The sequence below is a fragment of the Strigops habroptila genome, chromosome 9 (assembly GCF_004027225.2).
Source record: "Strigops habroptila isolate Jane chromosome 9, bStrHab1.2.pri, whole genome shotgun sequence".
Lineage (NCBI taxonomy): Eukaryota > Metazoa > Chordata > Aves > Psittaciformes > Psittacidae > Strigops > Strigops habroptila.
The window spans coordinates 42,987,331-43,006,798 of NC_044285.2; the positions used below are offsets into that span (position 1 = coordinate 42,987,331).

General features: G+C 49.5%; 2 protein-coding genes across 3 annotated transcripts in view; one reads left to right on the top strand and one right to left on the bottom strand.

Moving 5' to 3' along the window:
• The first annotated feature begins 945 nt into the window (after window positions 1-945).
• On the top strand, window positions 946-12,397 carry FRMD7 (FERM domain containing 7). Its single transcript, XM_030498366.1, has 12 exons — window positions 946-1,617; window positions 6,037-6,141; window positions 6,492-6,534; window positions 7,590-7,668; window positions 8,369-8,466; window positions 8,595-8,709; window positions 8,897-9,044; window positions 10,140-10,235; window positions 10,449-10,612; window positions 10,811-10,879; window positions 10,977-11,052; window positions 11,180-12,397. The coding sequence occupies exons 1-12, from the start codon at window positions 1,456-1,458 to the stop codon at window positions 12,170-12,172; spliced, it is 2,148 nt and encodes a 715-aa protein (XP_030354226.1). The 5' UTR covers window positions 946-1,455; the 3' UTR covers window positions 12,173-12,397.
• Window positions 12,398-15,266: 2,869 nt separating this feature from the next.
• STK26 (serine/threonine kinase 26) overlaps window positions 15,267-19,468 on the bottom strand; it is a 31,041-nt gene continuing 26,839 nt past the window's right edge. For both annotated transcript variants that reach the window (XM_030497135.1, XM_030497137.1), the window contains 5 exons: window positions 19,320-19,468; window positions 18,560-18,653; window positions 18,020-18,082; window positions 17,791-17,927; window positions 15,267-17,274 (listed from right to left, as the gene is read on the bottom strand). In XM_030497135.1, coding sequence (XP_030352995.1) covers window positions 17,250-17,274; window positions 17,791-17,927; window positions 18,020-18,082; window positions 18,560-18,653; window positions 19,320-19,468 — 468 coding nt within the window. In that variant the 3' untranslated portion in view covers window positions 15,267-17,249. The remainder of the gene's footprint in view (window positions 17,275-17,790; window positions 17,928-18,019; window positions 18,083-18,559; window positions 18,654-19,319) is intronic.

Sequence of the window (19,468 nt, forward strand, 5' to 3'; positions counted from 1 at the left end):
TTTCACCCACACCCCAGCTGGCCAGTTCTCAGCTTCCAATAGCATCCATGGAGCCCAGGGGTGCTGCCCTGGTGTACCAGGAAAGCCTGTAGCGGGGAGGCTCGGCTTCTTCTGGGGTTTGGGGGCTCCTCTATCACATCCCTGTGCATCCTTCCTGCCATTGCAGTGCTCCTGCTGCAGCAGAGCCATGCCTGCAATGTGTGAGCTGCTCACAGGGAGCTGCTTTTCTCGATGCCATCAAAGTTTGACATCATGAACATGTAGAACTGCAGAGGGAAAGCGCACGCAGCATCCCTGTTTGTATGTGACACTGCCCTTATCCTGCCACACACATAGCTCTGACCTCAGGGCCAAGGGCAGTGCTGGCAATCTGTTCCTGCACGCTGGGTACAGCCAGCCCCTTCCAGCCACTCTCTGCTTTGAGCCACACAGAAAAGCTTTAACTTTTGGGCTGCTTTTTTGTCCTGGTTATCAGAAGACTCAAGTTTTTCTGTAGCTGAAAAGTTCTGCGTTTTTCCTTCCCGCACCGCAGGCCACAAGCTGCGTGTGTCCTGACAAGCTCTGTCCTAACATCCCCAGGAGTATTTGGGAAGTGTAAGAGGGACCACAGCAAACAGCCTGGGGTGACTTACAGTGGATGCCTTGGTGGAAACTGGGAAGCGAGCAAGAAGCACAATCTCCACAGCACTTATTGGGGCATTTTCTGTTTACTGGGATGTGTTTCTGTCACTTTGGGTCCCACAGGATTGTGTGTGGTTGTGACTTTTTCCAGCAGCAGCAGCAATAACAATCCCCTATGACAGTCCTGTGCTGCCTTTTGGCATTACCCAGGGGTCTGTGAGGGTGGGCATCTAGATGAGGGTGTGGGGACATGAGCTTTTCAGGTGTGGAACAGGAATCAGGTTAATCAAAGGCTTGTAGGGCTTCACTGAGCCACTGAACCAGGGGGTGAGCTGGGAGTTAGCACCAGTTCCTCCTCTGCTTCCATAAGAAGGACTCCCACCCGGTTCCACGTTCAGCTGGAAACATGTCCCAGTGAAGTCCATCAGCCCATCTGCACGGTCTGTCCACATCTGCTCAGCCAGGAGGACCTTACCTGCCCACCTCGTTGAGCGAGCAGCCAGATGGGCTTTCAGTGCACCTCATCCAGAGTAGGGACGAGGTGCTGCTCGCTAGCTCTGGCAGGAGACACTCACCTCTTCTCCCTGGCCCCATGGTACGAAGCATGGGCTCGTTTTGCTCATCACCACCTGCAGAAGCTCAGTGTTTATCTAACCCCCACTAGTGCCACCCTCTCAGAGCCGCCACACAGCATTTCCCCTGTTAACACCCCCAGAAAGCATCCTTTAATGCAGTGGTGAGATTAAACCAGGGGAGGTATCGGGGTTTCTGGTTTGAAGCAGTCAGTTCCCTCGCTCCTGCCTCTGCTCCACATCCGTGACTGCCGCCTTCCCCATGCAGCTGCGAGGGACATTATGTGTGCAAGAGGAGTCGGGGCTGCCTGCCCAGCACGCTGCTCACATCGCTGGGACCACTGCGCGCACAGCCACGGCCTCCAGGATGCTGCACCTCAAAGTCCAGTTTCTGGATGACTCCCAGAAGATCTTTGTGGTTGATGTAAGTGCGTATCATACCCGTATGGGGGGGTTTTGTGCTAATTACTGAAGTCATTGCTGCTCTGGAGGGTGTTGTGGTCTCTGATAGCTTCTGGGTTTCAGCTGAATCCAAATCAAGAGATGATTGTGCTGATTGCTAAGTGCTTTCAGCACCAACACACTCCCACTCTCCCCTATTATTGGCATTATTTATAAAGGAGGAGAAATGGCTTTTACTTATCTGGTGTCATCTTTTGGAAATCAGCTAATACAAAGTGATGTTCTTGAGAAGTGTCGAGTTCTTCTCTCATTTGTCCTGCTGCCAATATGAGCATTCAACAAGGAAGAAAAAGCTGAGAACAGAATAAAAATAGCACGTTTAGGCAAATTACCCCTGGTGAGAAACATCTGCATGCAGCTCTCCCTGGGCAGTCAGCTGAGAAAGAAAACTGTGTGGGTTTGTGAATAGCTGAGGAAAAAACCTCACCATATCTTATTGTCTGCATGACAGTGCCCCACAACATAGTCACTAATAATGCACTTTTAATAACTGCTAGCTCTGAAATAGGTTTTAAATGTTAAGTATTAATATCTATGGTGTTAGAGATACATATGCATACAGGTAACTGAAACTAGATATATCCTGTGTGTTAGAAACATCTTTGTACAAGTCTGATTGAGCATTTACAGTTGGTTAGGATTTGATCATCACAGTAGCTAATTGCATTAGCTAAGCCAAGTGCACCTGTTCTAGCACTTACCTGCAGCTCCTGTGGGACCAGGGTGCTCAATATAAAGTTGTTTTTCCCAAGCCCTATTCCATTTCTCAGCCTTCCCTGTTCTCCAGGTTCTCAGGACAGCCTGAGAACTGCTCAGGCTCGGGTGCACTGCTCCGTTTCTCTGCAATAGCACTTTGCACAACAGAGGATTGTAAAGAAATTCCATCCCTTGGCACTGTATGGAAGTGGTTTGATTTAGTTTAATTAATGTATCCTAGACCTGGAGTCAGCTTAAAAATGAGATTAGTCATTTAAAAATGTCTTTTTGTGTTGTTTTTTTCATGTTGATTAGATCAGGACATAGTGAGAGACCATTTAAAAGCTGATGCTGGTACAATGTTGTTGCCTTTTTTTCCATCTCTGCTTTCTTATGTGCCCAAACCACAGCACTATAGTGCTACACGACATGTTATTGCAGCAAAGAGCTTCCATTAGAAGAACTCCTGGTCATTTCCTTTTTTAGCACGGAATGGTATTGGAAACCCCTTTTAGGCATTTCATGCATTTGATGCTCTCTGCGTACGGTAAATGAGAGGTTGAATTAGTGCCTTCTCCATTACAAAAGGACTGCTTTGGGCTAAGTTTTGAGCAGATATTTCAAGCAACTCTTCCTAAACCCACCCTGACTTTGGAAAGCTCTTTTGAATGTTCAGTACTTCAGTGTAATGGGAGGGAAAAGGACAAAAGAGAGAAACCACAGAGGGCCTGATCCCCCCTTGCACTCGGCATGTGCCTCTGCCTGCCTCACGTGGGTATCACAGCTGCCAGCACGTGAGTGAGGTCTCATTTCCAGCCCGGATTTGCATGGCAATGAGTTCTTTTCCGGGTCCTGGTCTGGGAAGGCTTCTGCTCCCATCCGCATCCTCGCTGGCAGCTGGGACCTGGCACCCTCTCCCATGGCTACTGAGCTCCCAGGATTTCCTTTGCCTGGGTGCGGGAGGTGGTTCCTGGGATAGCACCCGGCAAAAGCTCCCAGGGGTCAAAGGCAGGAGCCTGACACATCCCCAAAGGTCCCCTGTTGTGACAGCCCTGCCTAACACCCAGGGTTGAGCCACAGCCATGACGGGATCTTGCTGGGATGCTGCCAGCCATAGAACCACAGAATCCCAGCCTGGTTTGTGTTGAAGGGACCTTAAAGCTCGTCCAGCTCCAACCCCCTGCCGTGGGCAGGGACACCTTCCACTAGAGCAGGTTGCTCCAAGCCCCTGTGTCCAACCTGGCCTTGAACACTGCCAGGGATGGGGCAGCCACAGCTTCTCTGGGCACCCTGTGCCAGCGCCTCAGCACCCTCACAGGGAAGAGCTGCTTCTCAGCAATAATTTCTCCCATGGCAGTGAGCGCTGCACTGTGCGGGACACCAGGATCCCCTGCCCCAGTGCCCAGGGGCACAGTCACAGATGTCCTTTAATGGGTTTAATTGGTTTCTTGTGCTGGGAGGAGATGCTAGTGCAAAGCTGCCTTCTTTCCACCCCCGGATACCTACATCACTTTTCTCTCTGGAAATGGTTTAAACAGTGTCCTGAGCCTGGGCAGCCTCTGGAGCCCTCCCAGAGCAGCACTGAAAGGACAAAGCACTTCGCAGCAGGGCAGACAAAGCCTGGGCATCTCTGCAAGTGGAATTTGCTACAGGGCAAGATTCAGTGGGAAGGAAAAAAGAAAGAAAAGATAAACCAAACAAGCCCAGAGAGAGTAATGGCTGGGGCTGAGGGAAGGACAGAGTCTGCTGTGGTCTTGTGTTCCTTTTGATGAGTAAAGGTGGGAATTTGTTGACAGCAGATGTGCAGAACTGGCATGGGCAGCATCGGGGCTGGAGGCTTTTAGTGCAAGGCATTCCCTGCCAGCTGTGGCCATGCAGAAGCCACCAGCATGGGAAGTGTCTCCCAAGGTGAGGGAAGATCACAACAAATCCCAGGAGCTCTCAGTCCCCCCTGAACCACAGACCTGGCTGCAGCAGCCCATGCTATGGGGAATGCTGCAGAGATGCAGCTTTGCTGTTGGACCACAAGTGCTGCCAATGTCCTGTGGGATAGGTGTGCATGTCCCGCTGTGTCCCATATGTTGCCGTCTGCCTCTGGATGTGCCTTTTGCTTTCCCACCCTGCTCACAGTCCCCGCTGCTTCCAGCAAGGAGAGGAAGGGCAAGCCCAGCTTCTCTTTTTCACTGTCTTCCACACAGTGGTTTCTGCCAGTGGGTGCTAACCTGGCCCTGCAACACCAAAGCACATTTAGGGCGGGATGTGGGCAGCTCCTGCCTTGCCCCACTGCCCTCATCTGATGCCGTGTGGGGCTGATGCTGCACAGCTGTACCCAGCACTTGCGGCAGGGGTTGGTACCGCACAGACCAGGATGGGACACGTGTGAGCAGCATTCTGAGAGGGACGGGCTGTGAAACCAGCCCAGCAGCAGCTTTTGCTGGCCTCCCAAGCCATGTCTCCCCAGCAGCAGGTTTCCCTGGGGCTGGGCTGGGAGGAGAGCTGGTCGCTCCCAGCAAGACATGTGGTGGGTAATCACCCGGTAAGAAACGCTTGTCTTTCCTGGCTGCCTGACAAAGGCCAAGGCCTTTCATGCTACCAGATTCCAGCTTGGAAATAACAACTTATAATGGTTTTAATTACCCTTGTGATGTAGTCATTTCGAGGAGAACCGGGAGTGCTGCGGAGCCAATGCTGTTATTACGCTATCACTTTCCAGCAGCCTTTCAGCGCGGAGCCAGCAATTTCATCCCAGGAGAAGCCAGGAAAGGTGGTTATTATGTGCATCACCACCAGCAGCCGGGTCCCTCCCATCCCTGCCACGGGGAGCTGCAGCCTGCCTCGACCTCTACCACCCAAAATGCTGTGAATGAGGAGCTGCCGAACCCGGCCTCCCTGCTCCAGCTTGCACTGAGCCACGCTCAGTTATGGTCTGAGCAAGGAGCAGCGGGGGTTTGGTTGGGGTGGGAAACTGCCAGGTTCACTTATGGTGCTCTCTAGGGTGTTTTCCACAGTCCGGGTTGTTCCCAGCTATGTCCTACAGCACGGCAACAAGTCAAGCAAAACATGCTCCGAGTGTCTCTGTTTACTGGGAATAACTACAGCCTTGGCCTCCCTTATCCGCAGGTAGTGCCACTTAATTAGTGTTGTTAAAGCCCATGGATGACCCAGGGCCCAGCATCTCTGCAGGGTGCTGTGGCTGTTCATTACCATTAACCATAATAGCAGCTTGTCCCCAGCAGCCCCGGTGCCGGCTGTCGGGGCGCACAGGCTCGCTGCACAGGTTTGAGGTGTGCTGCTGTTTGCCATGGCCATCCCTGGTTCAGGCTCGTCCCAGGGATTGCTCAGGCATAGAGCTGCCCAGACAGTGAGAGTTGCAAAAGGTGAGCCCAAAGCAAGAGGTCTTTCCTGTCCTTCCCTTTCTGGTTCACATTCCTTAATAAAGGAGGGAAGGGGTGAGAAAGAACATGATTTCCAAGAGACCTAAGGGGCACAGGGTGTGCAATCTTCCCATCCCACACACTGAAGCCAACAGCACTTATTGAATAAGATTTTGCTGCAGCATGATCAGGAAAAGCTCCTCCCGGGGCGAAGGCAGGAGCTCAAACTTCTCTCCCTTCTCAACTGAAATCCCACCATCGCTGCTGTCCCCATTGCCTAACCCACTGCTTCCATTCTGCTTGTTTGCCAGCAAAAATCCTGCGGGAAAGGTCTGTTCAACCTCACCTGCAGCCACCTCAACCTCACGGAGAAGGAGTACTTTGGGCTGGAGTTTCGCAGCCAGGCTGGGAACCAGGTGAGTGCAGCTCACAGTGATGCTGCTCTGTGCTGCATCCTCGCAGCAGCCTCCCGCACGGCTGGGCTGTGCTAGCACCTCCCTGAAACACCCAGTGGAAGATTTCAAAGGGAAGTAGTGCCAAAACCCCCTTGAAAACAGGACTTACGAGGGGAGCCACAAGCTGGTTGGCAAAGCCCTGGTGGTAGCCGTGGTCCATGGGGTTTATCCATAGCTGTTCCTGCAGGACGGCTCGCTGCAGCCCCTGAGCTGGCTGATGTTTCTGTATTGCACTCCAGCATGCTGCTGCTTTTATTCCCTTTCTTTCGTGCTGTTTATTCACCCAGTTCTTCATCGCCTTATTATTCCAGGTCTGGTTGGAAGCACTAAAGCCCATAACAAAGCAAATCAAAAGTAAGTATTTAAAGAAGAATATTATTCTAAGTGAGTGCCAGTGACAGACGAATGCAGACACATTGGTGCAGTGTTATTGCTTGGGGACAGGGGCTCCGGTCCCAGCATTTACCTGAGCTCATTTTGCGGGGTGATGCTGGGCAGGGCTGTTTGCAAAGGCACCACACAGTCCAAATAAGACCTTGTAGGACTTACCACTGCCTTTGCAATCTGATATCGGCACCATTTAGGCTCAAGCTGTTCATAACCTGACAGCTTGGTAGAGAAGCAGAGGTGGCTGCGGCGTGTTCCCACTCCTGCATGAACCAAATGTTTTCCCCTAATACATGATGATCAGGAGGCGGTTGAGAGCATGAGGCCATGGCCCTGGTGTTTGCCATGGGGAGCTGAAGTACAGGGTTTGCATGAATCTCCTCCTTTATGTGAGGGTAAATCCTGATCTTCCCCTTTCTGTGTGCACCAGAAGTGGGGTTATTTCAGGCACCAATTTCTTTTTCCATGTTTCTTCTGGCCTGTCCCTCCAGGAGCCCCTGAGCCATCCCACAGTGTCCTGGTGCCTGCAGGATTGCCCCCGTGCTCTTTGCCTTGGGTTTGGCCTCTTGCTCTCACTCACCCCACAGAGAAGCTTTGCCCAACCAGCCCCCTATGGAGTTGCTGCTGCAGAAGGGCTTGGAGGGTTCATGTCTAGCCCCACTGATGGCAATTATGTGGGGCTCTGACCACGCTCCAACCAGCACACCTGGCACTGCTCCATGGGAGCACCCCTCCTGGCAGGGGTCTTGGCAGTGTAGAGAATCATTGGGGATTCATCCCAATCACTGGAATTGGAGTATTGGGAATCACAATACTCTTTGGTATTGTTGAAGTGTCCAGCGCCTTTTTCACCTTCACTGGTAACACTGGGGATCTGGGCAGGCTGGTTGTTGGGGGCAGGCTGGAGTTCCTGCTGTTCAGGGTCCAGAGTAATTTACTCTGTAAGGAGCATGTGTGAAGAGAGTTGTGAATGTTCTCCATAGACATGTAAAAGAAAACTTATGAAGGTGTTGTGTTTTAAGATCCTAAGGAGGTTCTTTTCAAATTTATGGTGAAATTTTTCCCAGTGGACCCCGGCCATCTGAGAGAAGAGCTGACCAGGTACGTGCTTGTTCTGTCACTTTCTTACCATCCAGTCCTGTCTATCTGCAATTGCAAAGCATGCGTTTGATTCATTATCTTCATCCACCTGAACCTATCTGTGAGCAGTCCTTATCCCAAGCAGCAAGAGCTCTGTGCTCCGCAAAACAAAACCCCAGAATCTTTTGTTCATCCTGTTTCTAAACAAAACCCCCTCGAGGGATCAGCTCTCTGAAGAGGCTGCAATGTGTTTCCTGCCAAAGCCTTTAGCAGCTGGGCACCAGGTCTGACTTCTCTCAGTCTGGCTCCTGCCTCAAGCTGTGTTCTGAAAGAAGTAACTTTAATTTTACTGTTTAAAATGACATTGTTAGTGCCTATGTTTATAGAAACAGGAACTAAGAATAAGACTAAGACAGTGCTTCTGCAGAACATTAGCCCGGAATGATGCAAGTGCCCTCCAAAGCATAAAGAAATATTAACTCTGAAACCTACTAACTTCAATGGCAAGGGTGCTCTGGTTGTGGTGGTGCCCTGCTGCAGCCTTCTCCAGGGGCTGCGTGCTCCTCCCGTGGCCCCACAGACCTGCATCCCTTGGGCTGAAACATGGGCGAGGGCAGGGGGAGGCGTGGGGCTGGCAGCAGAGCCCTCACTGCTCGGCCCAGTGCCCGCAGCAGTGCTGAGCCCGGCTCCCGCCCAGGGCACGCTCCTGTCCCCTCCACAGGTACCTCTTCACCCTCCAGATCAAGAAGGACCTGGCACAGGGGCGGCTGCCCTGCAGTGACAAGAGCGCGGCGCTGCTCGTGTCCCACCTGCTGCAGTGTAAGGGCAGGGATGGTGCCGCTCACCCCAGGGACAGGGTGCTCAGGGGGGCTTTGGCTGTGTGGCCATAGGTCCCCCTGCAGAGACCCCTCACAGCCTAACCCGCACTCTCCCCATGTCCCCTGCAGCAGAGCTGGGCGACTTCCATGAGGAGACAGACCAGGAGCATCTGGCATCCCACAGGTACCTGCCCAACCAGGAGTACCTGGACCACAAAATCATGCATTACCACCGGAGACACAGGTAAGGGCTGCTCTGACCACGGCCGCCTGCTCGGAGCATCCGCTGGGCGCCGGTTGTTGGGACTGTTCCCATTAGCAGCAGTGCGGGTGTGATGCCAGTGTGTGCACATCCAAAATGGCATCTTTTCAGCCCATTTTAGCAGCGGCCTTCTCAACTTTGTTGCTTCCTGGCACGTTTGTGTCTGCAGCGGGAAGACACCGGCAGAGTCAGATGCTCAGCTGCTGGACGTGGCCAGGAAGCTGGAGATGTACGGGATCCGTCCGCACCCTGCCAGCGATGGCGAGGGGCTGCAGATCAACCTGGCCGTGGCACACATGGGGGTGCTGGTCCTGCGGGTGAGCCTGGGGCTCGGGTGGGCTCCCAGCACCCAGCCGGGGCTGCTTCTCCCCCGGGACATCCCCTTTAGTTGACGGGGGGATGCCCTTTTCCCTCTGCATGCTCCAAACCCTCCCCAGTCCTACAAAAGAGAGCATACCCCACCAGACCTTGGGTGCGGAGATGATGCTCTGGGGCATGGCTGTGGGGCTCAGTGCCACATCCCCAGCAGCACCCCCAGCTCAGCGCCACCATACCCACTCTGGCTCTGTGTGCCCGTGTCACAGCAAGCGTGGCTGTGTAAGCACCACAGGTTACATGCCTGTCTCACACGTGTTCACTGTGTAATCTTGCAGCCTCCTCCTGTCTGTGCAGTTGCCCAGGGCTGTAATCACAGCACAGTGAGTCCAGAGCTCCCCGCAGCCATTTCACACCGGCTCGTTTCAACTTGGGAATAACTTGCCAGAGCAGAAAAAAGGATCATGAGTCCTCACTGTGGGTCTGCTGCTCCTATTAGTGCTGCCAAAGCCAGAAACAACCACGATCAGAACATCTGTGAGCCCCTTAAGCTCCGGGCTCTCCCAGAAAGTAGAGAGGGTCTCGGTGCCTCAGCACAGGGTAACGCAGGTTTAGGTGGTCCTGCCGTGGCACCAGCGCTGTGTGGCTATGCGTGGACTGATGTGTGGTGAGAATGAGAGGTAAGGGATGCTTGCAGCCTGCTTAAGCTGGGTCTAAAGGCATGGGAGTGAACTGAGCTCTGCTACGATTCCCAGCAAAGAGAGGAGGGTCTTAGTTCTTTTGGGGGGCTGATTATCAACCCATGAGGCGTTCGAGCTGGGACAGGTAGGACTCTGGCTTGATCTCTATGAGGCTTGTCTTGAGATCCTGGAGCTTTACAAATAGCTTCAGGAGGCAGAGTTAAGCCCTGAACCTCAAGTTCCATTTTTAGGACCAACTGATGGAGAGAAGGGTCAAATCCCAGCATCCCTTCCCAGACCCCAGCAGCACTGAGCTGCATCAATCTCATGCAGTGTCCTGCGAGCTCAGGACTTGGCCTGTTGTATTACTGTATTCCCAGCCTGCCTTGTCTGTACCTGCCGTGCGTGTCCTTGCAGGGCAATACAAAGATCAACACCTTCAACTGGTCCAAAATTCGCAAGCTGAGCTTCAAGAGGAAGCACTTTCTGATCAAGCTCCACGCAAACATCTCAGTAAGTACCAGGCTCAGAGCAGCAGCCATGGGTTGCAGTCCCCAAGTTGTGAATAACCTCCATTACTGCTGCTTGTGGGTGCTGCTCCCTTGTCCCCATGGGGGTGACACTGCACTGCCTGGAGCCACTGGGATCCTTGTTGGGTCAGGAGGGTGAAGAGCAGAGCCCAGCCCCTCGCCCTGACACAGGTTGTCTTGTTCTCTGTCATCGCAGGCGCTGTGCAAGGACACGCTGGAGTTCACGATGGCGAGCCGCGACGCCTGCAAGGCGTTCTGGAAGACGTGTGTGGAGTACCATGCCTTCTTCAGGCTGTCTGAGGAGCCCAAGTCAAAGCCCAAAGCCCTTCTGTGCAGCAAGGGCTCCAGCTTCCGCTACAGGTGAAGTCCCAAGGGAACAACCAAACCACAGCTCTGAGCCTCCCCTTTATGTCAGCCCTGGCTGGCTGGAAGTAGATGATGCCCAAGAGCTGCTTTTCTTGGAGAGATCATGCTGCGTCCCCTCACCTCACCCGGGGCACTGGGGCTGCCTGGGCTGGGGCTGATTGTGCTGCCCACACCTTTCCCTCCATGCTGCAGTGGGAGGACGCAGCGGCAGCTCCTGGAGCACGGGAGGAAGGCAAAGATGAAGAGCCTGCCCTTCGAGAGGTACGGGGGGGCATGGAGCGGGGCAATGCCTGGGTGGTGGATGGGGGGGAACAGGACCCTCGTGGCCACGCACCCACCCATGCTCTGGGTCTTGCAGGAAGCACTACGCCTCCCGCTATGACGAGAGGCAGTGCCGCTCCTCCCCGGACCTCCTGACCGATGTCTCCAAGCAGGTATGTGACCATGGTGGTAGCAGGGGGCAAAGCCATGCCCCGGGGGTCTTGGCACTGCAGAGCTCCACTGGAAGCTCTAGGTCTCGCTGCCAGCCCCGCTCTGCCCCACTGCTCTATCCCTGCTCAGGTGGAGGAGCTGCGCCTGGCCTATGGCAGCCGTGGTTCCTACCATGCCAATGGAGCACACGCCTCTGAGCCCACGCTGGACACCAGGCGCCGCAGCTCCGCCGTGGAGGTGACGTTTGCTGCCGAGCTGGAGCGCTCCAAGCCTGAAGCGTCCCCATCCTTCCTGCCCCACTCCAAGAGCTCGTCCGCCTTCCCCCTGCTCTACACCGAGCTGGAGCGGGCATGGGAGCCCCCCGACCTCTTCGGTGCCAGGAACCCCCTGACATCCTTTCGGCCCCACCAGCAGTTCGCTGGGAACAGTAAAAGCACTTCAGTGGGCAACATGCGGGAGGTGAGCGCCCGGCCACTGGTGTACCTGGATGTGCCATGTCCTCCACCCATGGCTGCCCCGGCCCCCCAGGTCCTCTTCTACATGGACAGGGCCCCGCAGCCGCCATGTCATGCTCTGGCACCCAGCGAGGATGTAGCAGGACCCATGGCAGCAACACCCCCCAGGGAAAGCCCGAGCGGGCCCCAGGACAGGGAGCTCCATCGCGAGGCTGCGTGCATGGGGAGAACAGGGCAGAGCAGGTCGCTGGCTCACTCCTTCGATTACGGCCTTCAGGAGCAGCCCCCCAAGCGGTCCTGGAGCCAGTCGGACATGAAAACCATCCGCTTCCCCTTTGGCTCTGAGTTCCGGCCGCTGGGGCCATGCCCTGCGCTGAGCAGCAGGAAAGGGGGAGCCTTGTGGCACGTGCCTGCGCCGCGGGGGCCGGTGCTGGGGCCACGGCGCTCCACCGAGCGGTACCTGGGCAGCAGCACCGAGTCCAGCGACTCTGACCCCGACCTCCTGCCCGCCGAGCACTGCTCCCTGTACGGCCGCGTGCTGCGGGCACCCATGGCCCGCATGAGGCTGAGCTCCGGCAGCCTGCAGCTGGAGGAAGAGGATGAGGAGGTGTCCTTCGCCACCCGTGCTGCGGAGGACAGGACGTGCAGGTCCAAGTACTTCACCTAGGTGCCTGGCACTGACCTAGGGCCACAAAAGGGTGACACTCCTGCTTGTGTGGTTGGTTGTCAACAGTGATGGGTTGTCTTGTGAGAGTGGGTGTAGCTGTAGAGGATGCGGTAATGGACAGCAGGGGAGTGTTCAGAAGTACTCAACCCCTACACCCCAGAGTGCAGCAGAGGGGGAGAATCCCCCCCCGACCTGCTGCTCATGCTGTGGGCTCTGCGGCCCAGCACATGGGGGGGGTTCTGGGCTCAAGCACACACTGAAACCAGGTCATGGGGAGCTTCTCCTCAGGGCTGCTCTCAGTGAATTTTGCCAGGAGCAGGATGTTCAGGGGAGGTCAGAAATAGGTTAAAACAGAAAAAAAAACCAGGCTATGGGTACTGCTCATCCTGTGCATCGCTGTCCCTTGTTTTAGAAGCTGGACAATAAAAACCAGTTGTTCACAACAGAGTTTTGGGTTCCTCCTTCTGCTTTGGGATGCCTGCACCCCTAGCCCCACAGGCACCCTGAGGCCATGTTCCCCTGCACCTCCCCACTGCCCTCATTGCTCCATGGAGCTGCTGGGCTGGTCTCCCTCTCCTGCCGGCTCCCTCTGGCCCTTCACTGTCCCAGGGAGCGGGGAGACCCACCAAGATCCCTCAGTGCTGCTGAGAACCACCACCTTCTTGGTTGGTTGCCCTAAGAAATGCATTACATCAAGAGAGCACACTGTGAGGTATAGCTTTTGCTCCTGGTTACTCTGTGCCAAAGCTGTGAACTTGCTGCTCTGGTATATATTCTATTGGAAGAAGGAGTAGTCTTTCTCGTGATGGAGTTGTCCCTTCCCTTTCCCAAGGCTTTGCACCTTGGTAAGAGCAAGGACCACCCCTCTCAGTACAGCATGGATGTATGGCAGCCTGTGTGCATGATTTAGAGGGTTAAGGAAAAGCATTTCAAACCCAGCCTGCATCACACACAGCCCTCCAGGAAGGTCCCTCATAGGCAAACCTACCCCCCACCATCAGCTCCTGGAAGCATGAGGAGACACAAGTGAAAGGTAGCCCAGGCCAGCTTTAGCATGAGCTTGTGCCACCCAGTGGGATCCATGTAGAGCCATGCTGCCCAGAGCTCCAGGAGCTGCCAGCTCTGGCATTCAGGACTATGCTGGGAAAACAGCACTGAGAAACAAGGACTTGGGAACTATTTTTGGATTTTTCTATTGAGCTGAGCGTGCTGGGGCACAGCACTGTGCCTGATGCATCCTACACAAGGGGCAGCAGCAACAAAGCAGCTCCTAAGTGACACAAATGAACATCTCCAAGCTGAATTAATTGTGAAAACGAGCTTTCTTGGGACAGACTGAAACAAAGGAACAATCCCAGTAAGCAGTGGCTCAATCAAGGAACAGCTGAAATAACTCTCGAGTGAGTCCTTCCCCTTGCTCCCTGCTCAGCCCTATTGACCCAAAAGAACAACACCCAAGTGATTGTGTTTCACTAGGGAAGAAAATAAGGATGGAGAGGACATGGAATGATTTAGGCTGCTGATGGGGAAAAGACACAGTACCTGGAAAAAGTGAGCTCTGCCAGCCCTCACCCAGCAGCGATTATACATGTAATATATATACGTTAGGGTAGAAAAAGAAGCAAAATGCACACAGTATACAGAGAACTTCACTTTGGAGAAGCTCAAGACAGGTTTCAGTCTATTTACCTCATCTCTGCAGCAAGTGTTACTTCATTAACTGGGAAACCATGAGACAAGCCAACATCCATACCACTAAAACTCTGCAAAGAGGAAAATACATTTTATTCCAGTGTTAAGTTATAAAACAGTGTGATAAAAATCAGACCTTTAATAATTGCTAAACTTTGTGCAAACACACTCAGGACCTCTGTGCTTCCCTATTCAGCTATAGGCATTGGATCAAATCCAAGAACAGGCAGTTAGGATTCTACATGCACAGAAGCGGAGCATGAGGAGCCAAACCAAGGGGTTTCTGAATGGTCACACCAATAAAGGACTCCATCTACCCAAGAACACACTTCTTCATTCTGAGATTCAGACTACTCTGATACTTCAGTATCGATTCCTCTCCATTTACCATGGGAAGCCCAGCAAACCAAGCTAGAAGATGGTTTTCCTGCAGGAATATTTTGCTCTATCATTCCATTAGCTACCTGCCAGCAACAGAATACTGCTGATTAAGTTACACGCCTCATCAATAACTAACACACGGTGGGGAAAGAGACAACTGTTCTCTGGAAACCAGGAATACCAACATCCACTCTTGGGAGTTAGATTATCGTCTTATGATGCACAGAGACTTCAGGCACAGAAATGCCATGTGCAGCACAGCGACAGCTTCTGGAATGGACTGTGCCACAGGAGCGAGGCTGTGTTATACACGCATGGATGAGGTTTTCCCCACACTGCCCTGTGAGGTAAGTGTACATCCCACCCATTTCACAGCAAAAGGAGAGGCACCATAGTCCAGCAGCTTGTTACAGTCATATCACACACAGGACAGGTCGCAGTTTCCCAAGCAATTTATTAACCCCACCTACCCAGGATCGTGAAGAGAGTTGCACAGATGAAAGACCCTGTGTCAACAGGGGAGAGCCACCAGTTACAAAATCCAGGAGGAACTGCCATCACCTCTCCCCTCAGTCTCTCACATAAAACACCTTAAAGGGGTGAAGTGACATGGAAGTAAAAACCATGTTTTTAACTGTGAGAAATGGAGCTCCTTAAAGTGAGTTGTGGGTTGAGATTGCTGAAGTGAACCCGAGGTAACTGTGGCCCAGGCCTGGCTGTACCTTCACTCCACAATGCCAAGGTCATGATGGAGTCAGAGCACTCTGACATCTCCACCACGTTCAGCTGAGCGCCCTTATCCTGAAGACTCTCCTTTAGGAACAGAATCACAGTGAACCCTGGGGCTGCTCCATCCATTCCCTCTGGCATAGCTGCTGGTAGGTGTCCTCTGGACAAGAGCAGCACAGGGGGACCCAAAGCTTTCCAAAGCAACCATGAAGCTCTGTGCAAGAAACACCTTTCTTGCACCAGATCACAACTTGCTAAAATCCAGAACAAAACGCACAACAGAACAAGCCCATGAAAGTTTACAGAACTTAAATATTTATTTTTAAACCATTTAAAACCCCCCAAAACATTGAAATAAGCTTCATCTATAAACAGATTTACAAGACTACCAACTACAGAAGCTAGAGGAGCACTACAATTTGTTTCTGTGATGCAGTTATTTTGTAAAGCTTCAGATCAACTGTATTTACAACTTTTGCTGCTTTTACATTTATAAAAATATTTATTTAATCCATAACATTATTGTTTTCAAAAACTATTTCCAGACTTTTCTCTCAGATATAAATTCTAATTGAATTTCAGTTCTATAGCAGATGAAAGTTTTCAACAGAAACATCTTTTTAAAATTAAAACAAGGAGTTAAAAGTAATTTTTTTCTTTTTTTTTTCTTTTTTTTCTTTTTTTTTTTTTTACAGTGTAGGCACCATTGAAAATAATTGTCCTTGGCATATCTAACCACCATCTCTCACAAGTGTCCTTTATATAAAAAGGACGTAATGGCAACGTTTGACTAAAAATGCAGTATTTTACTTGCACACACCATTACTTTTTTTTCAGTATTTGGCAGATATATTTCAGATTCTTTAAAATGCCTTTTGTGCAAAAACAAAATGTGCAGGTCTGAACCATAAAATAAACACACCCAGCCTTTATCAAAAATAAATTTACACCCACAGTTCCACATCTAAAGTACTGAAAAACAATCCCAGTTCAAAACTTCAGCATAATATACATACTGGGTCGAAAAAGGGAGAAAAAACCAACAACAAAAAAAAAAACCAGAAGAGAAGATATTACCCATCTAAGCAGTACCATAAATATATAACTGAAAGCAACTTTATAGTCTTAACCTAGTTTTTAATGGAAAAAAAATATTAAAAAACTCACTCTGTACTGCACAGTACTACCTTTTTGTGAAAGAATATCTATAACTCAGTTATTTGCATATTAACTGGTAAATACATCTTTAAAATACACTTTCAGAAAAATTATAAACAAATGATGGTGATGTACTGTCTTTAATGTATGTAAGAACAAAAACAAAGAGAAACCTGTGTATAAATATCTTACAGGAGAAACAACACCACCACACAGAACGCTGGTGTTACACGGATACCTGCTTGTGAGGTATGTATCATGCGACGCTCGGCTTCTCTGGCTCCCTTCCACCCAGGCATGTAGACTCAGAGGAAAGAAATTAAATTAAGTTAAACTGGACTTCAGGTTTTGTCCATTATTGCCAAAAGCCCCACCCCCTCAACTGTATTGCTCTAAATTTTCCTACCACGATGACCTAAGATTTGAGTGACTACTTCAAAACCTGGTCTAAAAGGTAATACACATACTGTACATCAGGATAGACCCGTTGCTACATATCACCTGCAAACTATTGACATATTGCTCTCAAATATATTTAATCATAGAGCTGCCTAAAATACTGTACCAATTGAGAATTAGAATAGATACTGTTGCAGGTTTATTTTTCAGGGCACAATAACTATATGCTGGTTGAAGCAGGTGCTACAGCAATACCCTTGCCACTACGTTACATGTTCTGAATACGCTTGTGAAAAAGCTATTTTCTCTGAAGCTTGTTAGTGATTTACAAAAGTTTAACTCATGAATACAAAAGACCTGTACATCCCCCATGTACAGGAACAAAATAGCATCAAAACATACTGTACTTGCACTTTCTATTAACTAAAGGAATGATTATTTCTAAAAGCAAAACTGCACCTCAACATTTATCAGATTAAACAGGTGAAACTACAATATTAAAAGTTGTTCTTTACAAAATAATTTCCTGAAAATATAAAACCATGTGCACTGCCACAAAATAGTTGAGTAGGTTCTTTCAAATCCTCAATCACCATCAATATGTTGCAAAGATCCAAAAGGCACAAGGAGCTCATGAGCTAAGCACTGCCAAGCTTGAAGTAGTTTTGGTGGGTTTCACTGGGTCCATACGAAACAGCAGTCAATTGGGTGAAGTTTCTTAGGATGAGTCATTAACAGAAAATCTACAGATGAAAAATGGAAGGAAGAACTTTGTTAATGATATTGTTTCAGCCTGGCAAACAGCACATAACTAGTTTTGCATCACTAAAGTAGTACATGGCTTCATCTTCACAGTGGGAAAAACCCACCAGAAGTGACCTTAAAATATTCCCTGAAAAGATAAGTTAAAGATTCTCTCACTCCCCTACTGTCTGTTGACATGCTTACAACACAACTGCAGCCTAAATTCAAGGAAGCAAGGGATAACAACTACAGTGAAACTGCAGCACTAGAAGAATGAACACATATAGTAATTGTTATTATTAGTTTTAGTCTCAAACAGAAGCGTTACATATAAATACCAAAGCTGAAAGTTTAAAGCACTGGACATAGCAGATCTTTCCACTTGTCACTAAACTACTCAAATTCATCCAACATATGAAGTTCGGTGTCAACCAACCTTTCCTGTGCATAAGGACTTGAGTTAAACTTTTTCTTTCAAAACAATAATACTTTTTATAAAACATTCCTTAACTTACTTCTGAAATTTCTCCATAAGTTTCTTCACCATCTTATCTGTGATCCCTGGACATGTTGCTTCTGCCATGTTGATGCTTTTCTCAAGTTCCTCAATTGCTTTCTTTCTGCTAGCGTTATTTGTGTCCTGCTGCTTGAGCTGAGTAGCAAAACAAAGGCAGATAAATCTATACAAGTTATCAGGCACTTGGGTTATACTTTCAGAGAGTAGTTTTCTACATCAAGACTTACCTCAGCAAACACAGGGGTGATTATCATAGTTAAACAACTCAGGGTTTTAACAAGATCCTGATCCTAAAAGTTAAGAAATAAGGATTACATGAGCATATTCTTGTATGACATAGACACTGCATTTAACAGAGACACATGATTCTAAAAGCTCACTTAAATTCAGCAAAGCCCTTGAAACATCACAAAAACAATGAAGGCCCCAGTATGTCAACAAATGTGATGTGGAAACAGATGCCTGATGACACATCTGAACCAATGTCATATATTGTCAGAAAACCAGTTTTTCCTCTCTAATATTATACAAGTCTTTAAAATTCCTATCTCTATAAACTGATGCTGATCTATTAGTATCTGGTATCTTTTGCTTCTAAGGCTGAGATGGGCATAAGAAATACCAACCACAAACATCATCTCTTGAACTACAAAAAGATAGACAGATGTTATGAAGAGTGAATAACTACCAAGTTTTATCACTATCTTCCTTGAAATGGCTTCAAAAGAAGTTCTCCCTTCTAAAAGAACTCTTCAGACTGTACATACCGTCCCATTCTGCAGCTTCTTTGCATCTGGCTTCTTTCGAACTGTAGTAAAGCTCCACTCAGGATGGGAGTTATTTTCTTTGTTACTGGACTCCCTGAAGAAAAAGGATACCATGTACATAATGTACCTAGCCACAACATAATGCTAAACAAGCATAGACAACCCAAACACATCATATATCTATATGGATTAGTTCCATATTCCTGAAAATATGAAGAAAAATGTGTATTGAAACATTAACTGACCTTAAAAACAAACCCAAACAACTTCACAGTCTGAACAAACTGAAATAGGATCAAAGCAAAGTGAAGATGTTATCTGTCCATAAAGCTTACCTTCTCCCATGGCATCCCATTTAAAACAGTTATCTGATATCCAGAAAAGCAAGAGACTCACAGAACTTCCACAGGCATTGTGCAAACTTCTTCATACACCTCAACCTTGCTCTGCAGTATTTCTAATTGTGATTCATTGGGTTTGGCATAACCACTAGCCTCAGACTGAGGAAATACTCAGCAATTAAACAGAACTGAGATTAAGTTCAGAGAGAGAAAGTTTAAAGAGATAATGAGTGGATAGCTTGACTTATGCATTAGTCTTTAGGTTCATACAAGGGTTTATCTTGAAAGAAGCCAATGAAAAACATATGGAACAAAGACAGATATACACAAGAGGAGTTAATTACAGAGAAACTGCAACAAACCTACTTTAGTAACATTAAAAACAAGCCCAAAAGAGACTAAACTGAAAATAAACTTACGAATCTGAGCCATCGGAATCACTTTCATCACTACTATGTCCCTCTGCTTTCCACCTCTTAAACCTATCAATCAGCTCTGTCAGATACGAAGTCTTCTTGGCATTTTTCATAATGAACTTGTGCTTCAGAAGTTCTTTTGCAGTGGGGCG

Excerpts from the sequence above, each read along its gene's own strand:
- FRMD7 (XM_030498366.1), top strand. The coding sequence starts at position 1,456 with ATGCAGCTGCGAGGGACATTATGTGTGCAAGAGGAGTCGGGGCTGCCT. Across the intron at positions 1,618-6,036 it reads AGAAGATCTTTGTGGTTGAT|CAAAAATCCTGCGGGAAAGG; the intron begins GTAAGTGCGTAT and ends CTTGTTTGCCAG. Across the intron at positions 8,710-8,896 it reads CATTACCACCGGAGACACAG|CGGGAAGACACCGGCAGAGT; the intron begins GTAAGGGCTGCT and ends TTGTGTCTGCAG.